The following is a 19,314-nucleotide window of genomic DNA, read 5'->3' as shown; positions in this document are numbered from 1 at the left end:
TATTTACTCACACTTCATGTAGACATACCTGTGAGACCCATCTCTGATCAAACACAAGTTCAGAGAAATGTCTTGTTTGAATAGAAATGCACAAAAAATACACTAAAGCAGTATATTCATGTTCTAGTAATTTATTTTGTAATGTCCAGTAGCGCACACAAATTTCCAGTTAAATCTGAACAAGTATGTGTATATATATGTATCAGTTTTAGTTTTATCATTTTACTGCTTAATCATATTCTTGCTTTACCTTACCACAGAGTTGTATGCTCTTGTGATTTACATTAAGATACAGAATACAGTCTGCAAGTTGATGTGAAGAGTAACCATACACACAGATTAGATATCATAACTGAAGGGAGATGCATAAATGCCATGTAAAATCTCCTGATAGATAAAATCCTTTCAACTGAAATCTAGACAATTTCCTGAGAGCGAGCGATGTATTTCAGAATGTGGAAGCATGTTTTCGAATAGAAACTCTCCATATGCCTACATTGGCTCTTTTCCAACCTGATATTAAGGAGCAGATTCAAAATAATTTAACAAAAATGAATAAAATACTTTTAAGTTGTTCTCAATTTATGCCTTTTTTTTTTTTTTTTTTTTTTTCAATTTAGCACACATTCTCTTCAGTGCCAGCACTTTTAATCCATCCACTGCCAGCAATGGGTTATGTGCTGGGAAAAATCCTGGTGCAAAAAGGTTTAGTGTAATTTATGATAGAAATTGTAGAAATAATTAGTAAAGCTTTCAATTCTTTTCAAAGGTTAGTGTAATTCAGTGTATGACTTTCAGCTTTTAGTGTTAAATAGAGCATGTCAATATATAGAAGGTATAAATAACTTCAATACTGTTGTTTCCATATAATTTTTTTAAAAGCAGCAATTGTAGTGACATTGATTTTATTTAAAAAGACATAATTCTTGAATTTAAACTGAGGTTGTGTCTCTTGCTTCTGAGCTTAATTTTCACTCACAAAATTTTATTTCTGTTAATACCATTAAACATGACTTGGAGACTTGCTTCAGCTTCTTGTAGCCATGCATCACTTCTACCTAGGCAGTAAATGAGGATAAAATATTCCATGTAGAATGCCTTCTATGACTACGTTTGGAAAGTCATCTGAAAAAAAAGAAAAAAGGAAAAAAACCTTGCTTTCTTATCTATGTCAGTACAATATAAATGTTTTTGTGAAACTTAACTAGGTAAGGCCTCGTATAATGTGGGTTACTGCACCACTCAACTGTTTCTCCGTGTTGGGGATGTGCTATTAGTAATGCTGTTTCAGCACTAAAGCCACTTTAGTGTAGCACTGGGCATTGCATGAATGCGCTGCCAGATTTGTAGCTTATTGATTTAAAGGGATGTTCTAATACTTAATGCTGCTAGGCTCCGGCTCTTTATCTGAATCTTTTCTCACAAGGAAGATGGATTACACTGGCAATTCAATTTCTAACAAAATCTCAATATACTTGAAGAAATTCCGAGATTGCTACTGGGAATACTTCAAAGCTGTTTTTCCATTGTGGTTTACAGCCGTGTTTAGACTAAGAAGACTTGAGGATGCCTGTACAATCAGCGATGATTATTTGAGGCAGGAAAATTTCAGGCTGTCTAATCAACGTAAAATGTCACGTGTCACAAAAAGTCATCCTATAATATCTGAAGGAAAAAACCCCACTGTGTTCTTGCCACAGATGTAGAGGAAACTGGCACTTAAATTTTCATGTTAAATTTAGGATGAAAGAATTACCTGATAGAACACAGTAATAGATCCACGCAGAGGAATGGCAGGATGTACATTACTGAAGTTAAAATATTTTTCAAATGCACCAACTCCTGTGTTTTTAATGAACGGTTTCTTAAATCACTGGGCATTAAGAGTAAGAATTTCTGATCATATCTTATCTTAAAATTGCTAGTACACTAGGAAATGTATTTGTCTAGAAGAACGGACTATTTCTGATACAGAACTTTCCAAACTAATCAAATCCTTCCTTCACCTATCAGCCTACAGTATGTTCAAAAAGGGGAGATGCAACTTCTAAAAATCATTAGATACTGGATAAATTAAATCACCTAATGTGGGTGGAATTAGGTTTTGCCCCTAATTCTTTTGCTGAAATCATTTTGGAGGTGAAAATACTGAGCAAAAAGCAGATTTGGACTTGGTAAGAAAAAAATAATCATCCTTATTAGTTTAAATATGTTATAAACAGAGATATTTTAGGATGGTTTAACAAACTGCAACCTCCACCATAAACAATAATTAAATGCATAAATGCATCATTCCCCCCATATTTTCATAGTAAGTCATCATTATAAATTACTTGTTAATATTTTGAATCCAATAATCCTCAAATCCTGCAAGCTCAGCTATCCCAAATCATCCTGGTAGAATAACCGTATGCTGTTGTCATTAATGTTATTAAAAATACACTTGTATGGGCAATCTGATGCCTTCCTTCTAAAATAAATACTGCAGTTCCAGAAACCAGTTTTTACTGGTTCTTCTGCAATGTACAGTATATATAGGAAAATGAGTATTGATTAAAAAAATGATACAACTTTACAGCATCAGATTTACTGTGAGGCTTTGTTGCTTAAAAAAATCAAGCATATTAATTTAAGTTAAATGTATAAATAAACCGAGGCACAGTCTTACAGATCTATGATACTTACATGGCTTAAAGAGTCGTCAGAACAATTTTCAAAGAAGAGATAGTAAACCTGAGATTCCATTTTTTAGCTTCTGAGGTATCATTTTCAATTTGCAGCATTTTAGATTTTTTCTTAATTTTTCTTCAAAACAGTATGCAATTCCTACCCCCCCCCCCCAAAAAAAAGTGGCCACCTTACACAAAAAGTGATATGCTTATGCACTCAGATACATCATGAAAAAGTGAGTCTGAAAATCAATGAGGTTTGTAACCATGAATCTTACTTTTGCAAAGTTGTCTTGCAATTCAATATGCTTAAAGTCCAGTCATTAGAATAATGGCAAGACTACATCTTACAATGACAAGTAACAGTGCAATGGGGGGGGGGGAAATAATGTTCTTGGAGTATTATGTTCCAGAAAGAACTATTAATTTCATTAAAAAAGCCACAAATACACAATTTCCTGTTTTATGGGAAGATGTTAACACAGGCATTTCTGATTCCAGGAAAGACTAATTCCACTTCTGATCCAAACAACTGTCACAGTTCACCTTCTTCAAAGAGTACATGCAATGAATAGTTATTTGCTAATGGACATTTACTGTTGGTCATAGTTTGAACAACCTTGTCTGCTTTTTACAAAGGAATTGGAGTCTATCAAAGTAAGAACTGATCCGAGAGAGAAAATTTTAGAAACCTCATTTATATTTTCTCTGTGCTGCAAACTAAAAACAAAGAGGAATTAAAAGCAATGGTAGTTGTGTAAAAATTTTGTTTCTTTCTAACTAGACTTGAGTCAACTAGTAGAGACTTGCAACTTGGTTTTCTTCCTTTTCTAAACTGCCACTCACATTCTGATTTGTGTTTTAATTTGTTAAGTCAAAGAATAACTTGCAAATTAATTTGATGTTTTAGGGTGTTCAAATAGAAAGAATATTCACCTGCCATATGAAATTCTAAATACTTTGTGTCAAGGCCAAAGCCTGAAAAGTCCTTTGTTTCAGATGTCATTAATGAGGCCTACTTAATATTTAAACATGTCATGCATTATCTTAATCCAAGTAAAGCACTACTTAAAGAGTAGTTACAAAATTTGTTACAAAGTTCCTAATGATTTCAAGAAAAGAAAGCTTAGCCTTACTTGGAGTACACATTAAGGAAGGAAGATTAACTTCACAGAACTGCAAAATCTTGAATGGAGGTCTTGCAGCAAAACCTTACACGTGGGCTGGAAACATTAAGCACTGTCTTCATTTTTGAGGATAATTATATGAAATCCATTTTCTCTCTCAGGAATGGTGTGGAATTAAATGTTGTTTGTAATTTACACCCTCCTCTCAAGGAATCCAAGTTTGCAAGTAAGAGGAGCATTAAACAGTAAGATTAAGACAGGCAATGTGGCTCACTAAATACTAGTATAGGAAGCATCTGGACCAACCTCTAGACAGCACTCTGTGGCTGCTTCTGTGTTGCTGTTGTCACTTGGACCAGGATTGACCTTGTAAAGTGACCATCTCCCCTTACTGTGCTTCAGTTCATGGATTTTGTGATTTGCACTCCAACCTCAAATGGGCATTCAGTCTACATGACCAGACTAGTGCCAAGTCAAAATAAAAACTGAATGAGCCTGTAATGTGTCTTCTAACGGAGGCCTTGGTCACACAGGACTTCTGCACGCAGTTTCACTCCAAAACTGTAACTTCTAAGTTCAGTAAGACTCCATAGGGTCAATACTGTTGGGTCAATACTGTTGGGCCATACTACTAGTTAGAGTGGACACTGTCTGCAAGAGAGACTATTTAACTCTTTCAAAATACATGAACCTAGTCCCTCTGGTTTTGAAAAACAGCTTGAAAAAACAACAGAATCACAGAATGGTTGCAGCTTGGAAGAGACGACTGTCAGTCATCTCATCCAACCCTGTGCTCAAGCATGGACACCTAAAGCCAGATGCCCAGGACCATGTCCAGATGGCTTCTGAGTATCTCCAAGGATGGAGACTCCACCAGTGTTCTGGGCAACCTGTGCTAGTACTTGGTCACTCTCACAGTGAAAAAGTGTTTCCTGATGTGCCTGATGTTCTTGTCCTTCCACTGGGCACCACTAAAAAGAGCCTGGCTTTGTCTTCTTTACACCCTCTTTTCAGGTATACATATACATCTTGAGAAAGTTTCAAGGAAGTACACTTCCTTGGCTAAGAAACTACAAGCAAACAAGTGTTCTTTTCTAAATTTACTCTTTAAAATTTCATTATTTTCAAGGCAGCTCAAGAACCCAACTCTTGATTTCAACACAGTATTTTGTAAAATCAAACAAAATGCCACATTAAAAAAAAAAAAATCTTAATTTGCAGCTCTGGGAGAAAATTCTGCCTTGAAAGTGTATTATATTTTTAATACAAAATATAGTAGAAGTAACAGTTCAAACAAATAAAAAGGAAGAACACATGATTAAAAATGGTATCTTTTCCTGCACACATTTAATTTAAGACAGTAATTCGGTAAATTCTCCAAATTAATAATGCAAAGAACTTTAAAAAAAAAAACGGTTTATAACAAGCTATTTCAAACACTCTTTTGAACCATATATTAAGAGATGAAGGCTAACATAAATGTCCTGTGAAACACATCAATTAGAGTATACATTCTTTCCCCCCCCCCCAAAGAGCTCTGGAGGTTATAAATGATAAGAAGTAGTAATAATCCAAATGGAGATACAAACATGCTTGCAGTAGATCGACTGGTGTTTAGGGAAAAAGCACTTACAAAGGACTAGGCCTCTTAAGTTCAAATCCTTCAGGGAAAACAGCCCAAAGGGTCAAAAACAAGAAAAGAAAAGCAATGTTCTTCATCTTTCGATTTGAATTCTCAGTAGGTTTGTCTGAGAGAACAACTGGGGGAGAAAATACCACCCTTTTATAAATCATGCACCCCACTTAGTGTTTTAATGGTTTCTCACACAAGAACTATTGTTTTATTGGCAGGTTATTAGATTTTGGACCAGTGTCATTTGATTAGGCTGGTATTAATAATAATGTGGTTTATGCGGTGCAGGGTCAGATCAGTAAAGCGCTGTTAACAGATGACAGGTTTGATTACCGTTGGCTTTAGGCAAGACATATGGATCCCTTAGGAACAGCAGCACAGGCTGGTGGGACAGTTTGCTGGAAAGGTCAAGAACAGGGATGTCAGTATCAAGGGACAGCAAACAGAATATTCTACAAACTAGCTTTGATAAAGTGGTTGAGCTGTGCAGGAGCCATGCACTTCTGCACACCAGTGCTGCCCAAAAAGGGCAGGCTCCATCTCCCGGGAGCAGAGCTCGCTGCTCCTCAGCCACACAGTGAAACTGTCAATGTGAAGTTGGAGGTGAAGGGGCTGCGTCCAGGAGGGGTGGCTTGCAGCTGGCTTTGAGACTCTGGATCCTGCTCTGCTCCCTGGTACTTGGTGTAATGCAGGCTACAAGATCTCCTACAATCAGGCTCCATGGTCTACAGGCATTTCAGGCCACCAAGCAGACTCAACATTTCACCACATTCTTACAGCCCCCAAAGTGGTTGCTGTATACCTCACCCATAGAGAGAAAGTCCTTGAAGCCTCTCACAGGGCTGTCTCCCACCCTGGTCACAATACAGACATCCTCCCCCAGCCAGCGCCAGCCCTCTCTGCACTGCTCTGAACATGCACGTGTCAAGGAGCGCAACCAGATCCATACAAAGCTCTATCAAACGCATAGGGGAGAACCCAATCCTCTAATTCCTTCTGCTAAGTCTACTTGTTATGAAAAATACACTTCAATGGGTAAAAAACATTCCCAGGAATATCTCAGAGCTAGCAGTATTCTGTTAAGGTTTTGTAAGAAATTTCTCAATACAAGCATAAGAATGCTTAATTCATACTACAAATGGATGGATCTAGCACAGCTGATGAAACCAGCCATAATATTTAACAAACACATCTAATTTTAATGTTAAAATGCTGCTGTTTTGTTAACTGCAAGGAACCAATACAGTAAACGCCAATAATTTTAAGTGGTTTATTAATCTGGTACCCTAGAAAGAGTAGGAGTCAAGCTCACCTTGATTCTTCAGATTCTGTTTCATCAAAAGAGCTGCAAGTAAAGTGTCAGGAAACTTTAGTTATAAACAAAATTAACTCCGCTATAAAAAAACCCAACCAAATCCATTAAAGGAAGCAACCTTTTTCTGGTCAGTAGCTACATAATGCAGTGTTACGAAATGAATGTGGGAGATCGTATTTTACAACAACTACGACTTGGAAATGACAGCTTCCCTTTTACTGTAACAGGTTCACAAGCATCTATCTATCTGCTATGAAGTGATGGGGTACAGTCCCACTGAGCATATTGGCTGATGTCATTAACTACAAGTGAAAACTACAAGTCTGTTAGCCTCTGAATCACTCTGGAGATGGCCCTGCGCCATAGACACCTCTGAGTGTAAACGGACCTCAAAATTATCTCCACTTTCTTTCAACTTGCCTTCTCTCCACTGCAGATCCACACAGCTTTCCTTAAAGTCGAAAAGGGCGGGTACCTTTCTGGGAAGCAAGTTCTGGTAACACTGCTGGACTATCAACTACATCAGCTTGCATAGCAAAAGAAATTCTCCCTACAAAGCTTATAGCTGCAGATGGTAACAGAGATTCCAGTTACACTGGGTATTTCTGTAGTCGTTACATTCTCAATTGTACTGAGATTCCCTTCCCCCACCCGGATCAAGAACCCTTCCCAGGGGAAGGGCAGTGGGGACATTGGGGTAGATGTCATCAGAAAGGTAAAAGACCCCATTTTCAAACACACAGAGGGAGATCATAAAATGATGACAGAATTAACTTCTATTTTGTGGAGATACTATGACCATAAAACACACGTAAAGGCTTTCTATGCAACCTTAGTGAGTATTTATGAATATCTTACATTTCAGTAGATACTTCAAGATCTATGAGAAGATCGTATTTTTCTCATCTAAACTCTCCTTTGCTTTCCAAGAATACCACATTAAAACTCACTTCTGTCTTTGAACAGACTGGATTTATTTTACCATCTTTTGGGGATATATAAACATACTTAACATGAACCCAATGCCCATTATATTTCATAGTGTTAGAGTTAGCAGCAAGACCATTTTAAGTCAATGGAATTGCATCAGCACTGAGTGGATATGGGCCTTTTGGCCTCCATGTATTTTTCAGTAAATGAGAGCTTACCCACAGCTTTCTGCTTTTGGCAAGGTAGGTACATGGCGAATGTTCAGGAAATCAAGAAATATTTTAGGGAGCTCTTCATTTTCTAAAATGACTGTCTGTAAAAGAAGAAAAAAAAAGGCACAACAGAAACCCAAGGTTTTTTAGTATTTTAGATATCACACACTTTTATTCTAGCTACCAAAACATTTCCCACTTGCAATACCTTTCAATTCTTCTCCTTTTTTTTTTTACACCCATTGTTGGAGGCCTTCATTTCAAATAGGAGAACCACAGTTCCTAATGAATCACATACAAATACCTCCGGCTCATGCTACTACATCCTTTTTCACCTGCTGTCACTGGTGCCAAGCTAGATGCCTCTCAAGCAGAGACGTCTGATTCTGGAACTAAATTATTGCCATGCTCATTTGTGAATAAAATTCTGTTTATTTAAAACATAAAGTAAAGCAGCTACAGCTCAGTGCTTTCACGTTCACTGCACAGAAGACTCCTGCCTGGCACATCGGTGGAAAAAGGAAGTCTCCAGTTTGTGCAATTTTATTATTGCATGCCTTGGTACATGCTAACAAGGGAAACTCTTTGCTTGGCCTGACAGATCAGCTTACAACGTACTCCTTAAATCTGTGCTGTGACTCCTAATGACAAAGCTCTGACCAAAGAGCTGCTGGCTAGACCTGCCACATTCTTCCGCAGCAATGGCATAATGGCCAGACTCTATCCTCCTTTGTTTTTCAATTGATGATTTACAATTTTCAGTAAGTTAATTACAAGTACACTTAAAAATATGTACAAAACAAATGAGATGCTTAGGTTCCTGTTCATCATGAAAGAATGACTTTTAAAGGAAACAATAAATCTCTTGACAGTTTCATAGAAGCAGACCAAAAATAATCGTTGATCTTTAATTTTCACAAGGCAAACAAAACAGTTCATAAATTTAACCTATGTCTCACCTGAAACATTAAGCCCTTATTTATTTACTATTCACAGTGTCATACATTCTGATAACACATGTACATCACAGGCAAATGAAAGCCACAAGCTCTTCTCTAAAGAGCTTTCCTTCACAAAGGCCTGATCCAGAGTAAATGTATGCATGGAAGAAACTTCATTAGATTTATAAATAAAATTACTTGTAAAGCTATCCATGTTCATCCTGTTCATTTTCACACCCTATGTTAGTAGAAACAAACCTAAAGAAACAAGACTAGTGATAGGAACAAACATTATTCTCCTTACATTCAGGAGGTAACCTACTCCTGCTCGTGTATTCTTTTACATTACAATATCACTAGGGAGACACAATAGTATGTAGAGGATAACAGGATCACAAAAAAAATAGGTTGGAAGAGACATCTAAAGGTCATCTAGATTTTATAGCAGGTTTTTATAGCAAATGGCTTGGTTATTTGTTTAATGAAAACCCAGTTAGTGTAAAAATTACATAAGATGTACATAGACTTAAAGAGAGAAACACATTTAAAAACAAAGATATTTGAGAACTGGTTCCTTTTTTATATTACGTTTGAAAATCTGAATTCAGAGTCTACATTTCTTCAACAGCTGAGGACATCACTAACAAGTCTGAAAAAAATAACAGAAAAATGCAGCTTTTGAACTTTTCTGTTCTAGATTCTAACGGATGTAACAAACAGGGAGGTCTGAAATGTTGGCAAGTGTTAAGCCTTTCAGTTCACCTCTATATGAAGATGCTGCATTAAAAAATGCCACTTCATTTGCATTCTGCAAAATCAGCACTTTGCTGCTGCAAAATTTATCCTGTTCTGCATTCAGGTTATGTATGCACAGAAGGAGGGGTGGAGGAGGATGCATATGCAGAGTGTGTGTGAATTGCATAACAATGTGTATGATTTGCTAAAACAAAACCATCTAAAAACTAATTATATGCAATGAAGAACTGTGAAAAGTTGTATGAAGATGTTTAAGGGCATCCAATGCTTACATTCAACCTCATACTTACACCTCCTGACAGCTTCTTCCAAAAGTTAAGCTGCCTGCTGAACAGAACAGTGATTGTCAGGGAAGAAGAGAAGGATACCTCACTGTATAAAAGGAAAACTTCTGACAGCTCTTACAAACCTATTTGTTTCTACTTCCACTCTCTCTAGGTTAATATCTCATTCTATTATTTTAGGTTTTTTACATGACATGCATCAAGTCAACACAAGCCCTGCCCCAACCAAATATATTTCACAAAAAGATGTAAGTAAATAGCATCTGGTTTAGTGTGTTAATCCATATAGTTTGTTATCTGTCAATAACTCTGCTTTGGTGATCAATAAATTTGAAAATGTAGAATTTGCAGAGAAGCAAAGGCAATTTTGCACTGTACTTTCTTGGATGCCACCTCTGTTGACTGGAAATCTTGTCATTTCCAGAATTGTATGAAGGGAGGAATGACTGCATTGAAGAAGGATTTTGCAACTGATGTAATGTAATGTGACATGCATTTTAAGGAATTAAAAAATAAATGAAGGTACAAGTTAATTATACTAATAAGGGGGCAAATTATCTTCTGGCTTGACTTCATTGGCTTCGATGCAAAACAGGGCCAGAACATACTCCAGGCGTTTAATATAGATGGTACAAACCAAAGGAAAAGAGAAAAAACCTGGGGACAACAGAAAAAAAAACCAGCCACACTAGATTAGGTGTGTCTGTCTTGCTGCACTTTCTACCTCTGGTGGTGGCCCACAGTGGATGTCCAGAGAAAAATAGAAGCATTCTCAGCTTCCTATTTAAGTTGTTCAAAAAATACTCTTAAATCAGAAATAAATGTCATTATAATTGGCTTAATTTACCTGGAACAACCCATAACACAACAGATTTTTTACTTCTGACTGAAAACCTGTAAGAAATACTCTGCAAACTTGATGATCTTTAAATAATACCTGAGCAGAATAGGAACCAGCAGGTAAAGTCTCTAAACCCCTAGGTATAATTTGTGATGTAACATCCTTAACTGTAGTCTTTGTTCAAGTAAATATATGCCATTGCCTTGTAAACATGACTATTACCTTGTTTGCTCTGCAATCAGAAACAAAGATATATATACATATTCAAAGAAATAAAAACTCACAATTAGTTTGTCAGGAATGTGAATTTCTAATACATCCTAATTCTACCAAGATCGTAGCAATGAGTTTCAAATATGGGCCCCAGAGTGCTAAGTAGACTAATTTAAGAAAAAAAACAGCATGTGTATTTCCTTCCTAAAATAAATAGAACAAACCCCCCAAACTAAAACACCTAACACAACCTCTGGCAAGTGATTTGGGAAGTGACTCCAGAAATACATTTTTTAAACTCATTGATTTCAGCTGAACTAAGAGTATAAGCGCCATATTTTCTTAGAAAATCGTAAAGGGTGTTTATCTGTTACTGTCACACTTTAATGAACTACTCTGTGCTTCAGGAAAAAAAAAAAACCACAAGGGAAAGCCTGATGTTTACATCAGCAGAAATGTCTTTTTCATCAAAAGGGTGCAATTATTATTATGTAACACAAATCACAAAAATCCCGATTTTTCTACCTTATCAGTTTCATAAAATCATGTTCCCTAAGGATGTCATTGATTAGTTGCACATGTTCTTTCACTGACATCTGAAATACTTAATTGTCGGTTATCTTTTCTCCTTCAGCCAGTAAAATATAGTCACAAAATTGCAGAGGGACTTGTTCTGCCTTAACCTTAGCTAGATGCCATCATGCAGTGGAAAACAGTGCTAAAATATCACAGGATAATGCTCTCCAACAAGGGAGACATATAAACAGCATAATGATTTCCCACGAGTTTCCTTTTTAGAAAATTGTCACTAAAGCCAGGGTAAATGGTGACATATCTTCACAGAGGACACTGCGAAATCGAACACTGGCATTCTAGTTAGGTCCAAACCTACTCATCAGCCAATTATAACAGTAACCGAACATCTTGCTGAAAACCTGAACAAGACCACTTTGCTAACCTTAGGAGATCATGCCACAGGAATGCATCGTTTTCACTGTTTTTTATTATTATTACTGTTGTTGTTTTTAATGAAAAAAGATTTAAAAATTAATTTCTTACAATCACCTGTCATGCTTTCTCAATGTTGTTGGACCAGCTGTTGGAGGGGGAGAAATGAGAGTGGGGAGCTAAGTTACAAGGTTTTTAGGAGTCCTTACAGACTTTTCCATTCAATTGTGTTTACTTTGAAATGCTGTACTGTTAGGGTGAAAAAGTTCATGACAGTTTTTCCTCTTTTCACAGGCAAAGATGCTTCACAATACCTAATTCACTGGTGCAGCTAAAATGGGGGAGAAGAAAATCAATACATTCCAGCTACAGTAGGTAGGCTGGAGTGTCAGTCTCCACTGGGACCAAAACCCACATCTTTTAGAACACTTTAGAGTCTATATTCTTCTATTAACCTGCTTTTCCTGAATTGCTTTACACAGTCCCATGAAATGATAAAAAGGTTACCAAAAGAACACATTAACTAAAAACCAAGTAGACGAAGGAACAAGACTTTAAGAGCAAGCTTTTCTTTTTTTAAAGTAATAGCAGATACAATAATGTTTTGTATTACCCATTGTGAAGAACTATTAAGAAACTCACTCCTTTCTTCAGTGAGAATGTTGTTATAGGTTACTAGCAAGAATTATTTCTAAATAAGTTGTCACTTAAGTTGTCATAGTAAGGACTCTCCACTTTTCATTACTACCAGAAACATTCACTGATGGGCAGTTTTGTAAGAACAGGAGGATGTTATCAAACACACTTAAAACTCTGTATAAAGATACAAGAAACATGCAAACACACATACAACAGCACAGAAGGGATGCTCCATATGAAGTACCAGCTGACTAACACTCCCAGTCTGTGTATCAAAGGGAAGTCAGCAGTAAGAGTGCCAAGGGGAGCTTGAAACGGAACAAGATACTGACTGTAGGTGTTATATGCCAAAATACTTCCAAAAAAGATCCGTAAGTTACTGAAAGTTAATGTAAAGTCACAAAAGTTAAAAAAAAAAAAAAAAAAAAAAAGGTGCCGAGGGGAATCACACCTCTGAACCTCAAGACTGGAGAAGAGTAGAAAAATTCCTGCACCAACTTTCAGATCAATTTGTTATACTTCCAGTGAGCTTAAAACTCACCAGATATCTCCTGAGTGACAAATCCATCTATCGCAGCATTCTCAAGCTACGCAGAGGATAAATGAACTAGATGGAAGCCCAATAAGTTAAATGGCTGCTGGATCATCACTGAAAATATGTATGCACAACTTCATGACAGTGTCTTTAAGCTAATAACATTTTTATTTAACTATTACCTAACATACCTTTAAAGCACTTTACACATTTTGATTAAAAATACTACCAAGTAAGTTTAAAGGTAATGAGTACTTTAGCTAGAAAGTTAATTACACATTTACAGTTCCAACTAATATTTAACTACTAAGTGCAGAGCAGATTGACTTGAGGCTAAGTGTACAAATATAATTGATTTGATGTGAAAAATACAATATTGATTTTTTTTTGTGGAAAACTGGGAACATAATGTAGTGCAAGCAAACAGTGAATCTCTCTGCAGCAAAATAGGAGACTAGCCCTTGAAAGATTAGAAACAAAGTATAACAGACTACAGTTCCTTTGAAAATAGAAATGAAAGGAAGCAGTCAATATAATTTCCTGAGATACTGCTCAAAGGATTGGAGGTTAAGACAAAGCTGAATGAGAAATGAAGAAATCAACAGAGCAAAAGTAAAAGAAACAGAAGGGCAGGACGATTTAATGATATTTAAAAAAGTTAGTAGAAACAAGAAAGGCTTTTAAAAATAAGTAACAGGAAGAAGTAGTAGAAAGTAAGCAGATCCATTATTGACAAAGAAAGACACCAAAATAAACGATTTTAAAATGGCTGAATTGAAGGGTTTTTTAAAAGTCAATGGACCACTAAGACAACAAACAATTAACAAGTAATTAAGAACATGTCAATAATGCTGCTGATAACAACAGGTGCAGGAATACCTTAGACAGTAATATATATATATATATATATCAATCAGTAGATCCAGAAAACATACATTCTAGGATGGTAAAGAAATTAAGTAGTTATGCTTGGAAAAGTTTTCTCAAGAGTATAGGGGAAGAAGGTTTGGAAAAAAGTAACCACATTTACAATCCACAATACAACAGGTAAAGCAGAAGAGGTTTAAACTTGCAGTACTGTTTTATGAAAACTTAAAGGAACTAAATACAAATATGCTGTAATGAAAAAGAACTCCAACATTCAGGTTGCAAACTATGACACCTGGAAATTTTGGAAACCAGCAGGTTTTTTGGTTTCTTGCACAGTCAGATGCTGCCCTCCTTCTGTGCTGATCCTTGTGCACTGAGGAGGAGGCTGAATGGGAAAAAGAAGCAAAATCCAGCAACAGTATCTGATCAGGTAATTAAAGACTATCATAAATACATACTCCAAGGTGAATAAAGCTGGTACTGAAAATGTCAGTTCTAGATTTTCCAAATTTACAAGTGTTTCTTCTTGCAGTCCTAAATTTATTCCTCTAAATATCGGGGTTTAGTGCATGTTCCTGTCTTCTTAGTATGCAATAACCCCTTCTTAGAATCACAGAATCATTTAGATTAGAAAAGACCCTTAAGATCAATGAGTCCAACCATAGAACTAAAACTACCAAGTCCACCACTAAACCATGTCCCTAAGCACCACATCTACACATCTTTTAAACACCTCCAGTGATGGTGACTTAACCACTTCCCTGGGCAGCCTGTTCCAGTGCTTGATATCCCTTTCAGTGAAGAAATGTTTCCTAATATCCAATCTAAACCTCCCCTGATACAACTTGAGGCCGTTTCCTCTCCTCCTATCACTTGCTACCTGGGAAAAGAGACTGACAGCACCTCGCTACAACCTCCTTTCACGTAGTTGTAGAGGGCGATGAGGTCTCCCCTCAGCCTCCTTTTCTCCAGGCTAAACAACCCCAGTTCCCTCAGCTGCTCCTCACAGGACTTGTGCTCCAGACCCTTCACCAGCTTTGTTGCCCTTCTTTGGACACGCTCCCACACCTCAATGTCTTTCTTGTAGTGAGGGGCCCAAAACAGAACACAGTATTTGAGTCATGGCCTCACCAGTGCCAAGTACAGGGGTAAGATCCCTTCCCTGTCCCTGCTGGCCACACTGCTGGCTCATATTCAGCTGGCTGTCAACCAACACTCCCAGGTCCTTTTCTGCAAGCCAGCTTTCCAGCCACTCCTCCCCAAGCCTGCAGTGTTGCATAGGGTTATTGTGATCCAAGTGCAGGACCAGGCACTTGGTCTTGTACCTCATATAACTGGTCCTGGCCCATCGCTCCAGCCTGTCCAGATCTCTCTGTAGAGCCTTCCTGCCCTCAAGCAGATCAACACTCCCACTCAACTTGGTGTCATCTGCAAACTTACTGAGGGTGCACTTGATCCCATCAACCAGATCACTGATAAAGATATTAAACAGAGCTGTCCCCAGTACCCCTGGGGAACACCACTTGTGACCAGCCACCAACTGGATCCAACTCCATTCACCACCACTCTTTGGGCCCGGCCATCTAACTAGTTTTTTACCCAGTGAAGATTACACCCAAGCCATGGGCAGCCATCACCAAGTCATCAGCATTCATCACTGCCAGATTTAAACTCCGAACCCTCAGCATATACTTTTTATTTTCTTTTTATTTTTGATCCTCTTCAAAGGATATCTCTAACTGAGGTCATAAAACACACAGAAGAGTATTTGCTTGTTAGAGTAACAGGTCAACAGGATCACAGAGTATTCCTCCAAAGGACCTAAGGGAACTCACTGATGAATTTTCTGAATTAACATTGGTGCATACCACATTGTTTATAGCTGCTTTAGAACTGGAGGACTAAAAAAATTACAAACATAATATATATAAAAAAAAAGAGTACCATGAGAGAACTGATGATTTATAAACTAGTATGCCTGTACCAGGGAAGTTAGTAATAACTACAATAAGGAGAATTAGTGGGCACATGGATAAATACATCTGGATGGAAAACAATCACAGGGCTGCTGTTAAGGGAGACCCTGTTCCAAAACTTACTGTGACCCCTGAAAGGATCAACAAGCACAGATAAATGTGACCCTGTTGATAGAGCCTACTTTAATTTCCAGAGGGCTTTTGACAAAGACCCCCACCAAAGGTTTTAAGGCAAACACAGCAGCCATGATCCTTGCAAAGATAAATAAGTAGTTACAAGTCCTGAAAGAGAGGTTAGACCACAGCTCAGTGATGCATATCAGAAAAAAGTAACAAATGATGGGCTTTAGACTGATGATTAGTGATCACAGGAGATGCTGGGGCTACAATATATCCCTCAAAAGATAAGCTTGCTATCCAGCAGCAATTTAAAAAAGCAAATCAAAAGTCTATTAGAAGCTATTAGAAAAGGAATTAAGAAATAATTGGAAATTATTATTATATATTATTATTATTATAAAAAAGGAGGGGCTTTAGACAGAAGGATGGACTTCTTCATGGAACAGGTAGTTGACACATGGGCCACAGGACATTGCAGATGCTGAAAATTTATGTGTTTAAGGAGAGACTGAATAGATTGATGGAAGAGGAATTCGTTGAACTGAAAATGCATGGAAATGGAGAGTGTATTAAGGAGGAATTATCAAAGCATGTTCTCTCTGTTGTCCCTCATGTACCTGCTCTTGAGCACTATCAGGGGCAGGCTATTCTCCCAGAGGAACCTCTGATCTAATCTGCTTCAACTATTATTTTACACTATGCCAGCTGAGTTACAGGGTTAATTGTAGTAGTCTGCAGTGGCAGATGGCTCTCCCAGAGAAGGAAGATGGAGCATGGCGGGGACATGGCCAATTCATTCTCTCCTCCCTCCATTTCCCTTATCCTTTGTGCCATTGAGGTGGTTGGAAGAGGCTGCTCACACCTGCCAGCTCTCACCAGCAAAAAAACACAGCGAAAGGTAATTTGTTGGCTTTTGTGCACCCACAGCTCCTCTATCTCATCTCCTAGCATTAGTGAGTGTGGAGATTTGCTGAGGGGACATGGGAGCTCTGTTCTGCTTTATGGATCTCACATGAAGGACTGCTGGGGACAGAGGACTGACCTGGAGGCTGACCCAGTGGGCAGCCATCGTCCCCATTTACACACAGTGAAGATGAAGGGGTGATGCAAGGATGATAATCCAACACTTCTTTCTTGCTGTCAACTCTGAGAAGTTTTATTTTAGAAATATGCACATTTCTTAAAAGATTTGCAAAGCCAAATAATATAAGAACAAAACAAAGATAAAACAGAAAAGAGTTAATGGAACACAATAAATATTTTAAGAAAACTTAAAACATCACTCGGAACCAAATATTGTTTGCTTTGTTCTACCTGTATTGAATACAAATTACCTGACAGAAAATAAATATCTGAATGTAAAACAGAAGTGAAATGACCGTTATTTCAATTCACTAGAAGTTTTATGTAGATGGGCTGTGAGATATATTAAAGTAATTCACACTTCATTAAAAATGTTGTTTGACAGAGAATACAGTTTTGACTACAGAATGGCTGCAGTGTTTGTAAGTTTACTTTCTAGACATACTAAAATATATATAAAATATTTTTTCTTCTGTTACTATTTTTCATTTCAAATGAGTTTGAAAAAAATTGTCACATATTTCTGCACATAATATGTTTACTATTTTTTCCTGCACTGACATATTTTCTATCTACTGTATTTACTATGCTTGTAAATAGTCCTTTATAAGGCGGAAAGCTATGAACAAGCCTGAAGAAAAGGCAGCCATTAAAGAACTAAGCTGTATTCCATTCCTCAGCATGAAATGCAACAGAATATTACCTCAGCAGTCAGAGAAACAGAGGAGTAGCTCTGCAGCATGACCAACTTTCTCTTGATCCTAAAAAAACCCCCATTCTCTGGATAACATCACAGACTATTCTGTTAAGACGCAGATGTTAGATTGGATTTGGATTTTTTGGTCAGACAATGTGGTTTTGGTCAAGTAACACAGCTTCTAGAGAACTGAAAAAGCCCAGAAAAATACTGAAACATTTAAGAATAGCCTTGAAATAGCATTTTTACTTCTTTTTTTGCTTCGTAAGAAATGATCTACAGCACTAACTCATTTTTCTGGGAACAAGGAAAAATTCAGGTGGTTGATGAAGACTGAGGAAGTCAGCTATGAAAACAAGTCTTGCTCTTCACAAGAATGACTATTTCATGTAAATGTCATATCAAAAAACTAGAAATCATCTGAGGATGATTTCCTCATCTGCATTGTTTCCACAAGGTACTGAAACAAAAATGCTATTCAACTCTATAATAACTTGTTATTTTGTCTCCCTGATATTTTCTTGTAAGAGGTTTTGGATCAGAGTAAACTCTTGAGAAAAGACTCAACATTCCCTTTGAAACTAATTAGACTAAGCAGCAGGCACCCACTCCAAAGTCCGAACAAGAGAATGTAGAAAGCACAGGGAATTCACTACTCCTGGGGTTAATGAACATATTGTGTCATTTTTACAGTGGTAAAGAAGGGATAATGTAGCAGAGCAAATATATTTAGATTTACATGGTGAGGGTTTTTTGGGTTTTGTTTTTTAGTTTTGAGTGTTGGTAGCTCTTTCAGCATAAAACGTGGTGTTGATTAAGGACTCTAGGCTATTTTGCAATGTTGGAAGAGTAACTGTAAGAAAATTGGTAAGCTTAATTTTAAAATTCTGAAGCTTACATTAAATTTTAATCAGCTTAACAAGAAAATACATGTTGCAGTTGCAAGACATTTACTTACCTTTATGAGCAAAAGCAAGGTAAAAATCTGGTATTTTTTTTCTTGAATTATTAAGATACTAACAATTTACACTGATACCCTAATTCTCTAGTTAATGAGGTGGCTGCTTACATAAGGGCAAAGAAGCACAAAGTAAGTTTTGACCACTAACAAACTCAGAAATGAGAGAGACAGTGCTGAGAAAAACCAGACTCAGTCCTAATGGTATAAATAGATACCACAGGAATAGAAGAAGAATATAAATGTATTTGTTTGAATTTGTGAAAGCAACTGGCTTTCTTGTAGAACCATGGTAACAGAGAAAACCCTGTTTAAAAACATGCACTTTTCCAGGTCCCATCAAATCAACTTCTGTTTGTAATAATTCTTATGTTTAAAACATTTTCCTAGCCCCACAGGACAGCAAGACCCAATCAGGTTAGAACAATGAGGTAAATGCTGTGCCGACAGCATTAGCCATTGATTCAAAAGCATCTGTTTTCTTAAAAACTCATCAAGGTTTGTTCTCTTTGAAAAACATTCATAAGAAATTTCTACTCTGGATTGAAGCCAACAGGTTAATGTCAA

The 19,314-nt window shown here is 37.1% G+C and overlaps 1 protein-coding gene across 1 annotated transcript in view; it reads right to left on the bottom strand.

The window, feature by feature from the left end:
- Positions 1-115: 115 nt before the first annotated feature.
- The window catches only part of SNX24 (sorting nexin 24), a 101,094-nt gene continuing 81,895 nt past the window's right edge, over positions 116-19,314 (bottom strand). Inside the window, exons 4-7 of the mRNA XM_074854945.1 lie at positions 7,893-7,987; positions 6,742-6,774; positions 5,763-5,827; positions 116-1,125 (exon numbers count right to left, since the gene is read on the bottom strand). Of these exons, the coding sequence (XP_074711046.1) occupies positions 1,055-1,125; positions 5,763-5,827; positions 6,742-6,774; positions 7,893-7,987 (264 nt within the window). The 3' untranslated portion in view covers positions 116-1,054. The remainder of the gene's footprint in view (positions 1,126-5,762; positions 5,828-6,741; positions 6,775-7,892; positions 7,988-19,314) is intronic.

The sequence above is a fragment of the Strix uralensis genome, chromosome Z, assembly GCF_047716275.1.
Source record: "Strix uralensis isolate ZFMK-TIS-50842 chromosome Z, bStrUra1, whole genome shotgun sequence".
NCBI lineage: Eukaryota > Metazoa > Chordata > Aves > Strigiformes > Strigidae > Strix > Strix uralensis.
The sequence above is the reverse complement of the archived record's forward strand: the minus strand, read 5'-3'. Positions and strand labels throughout refer to the sequence as shown.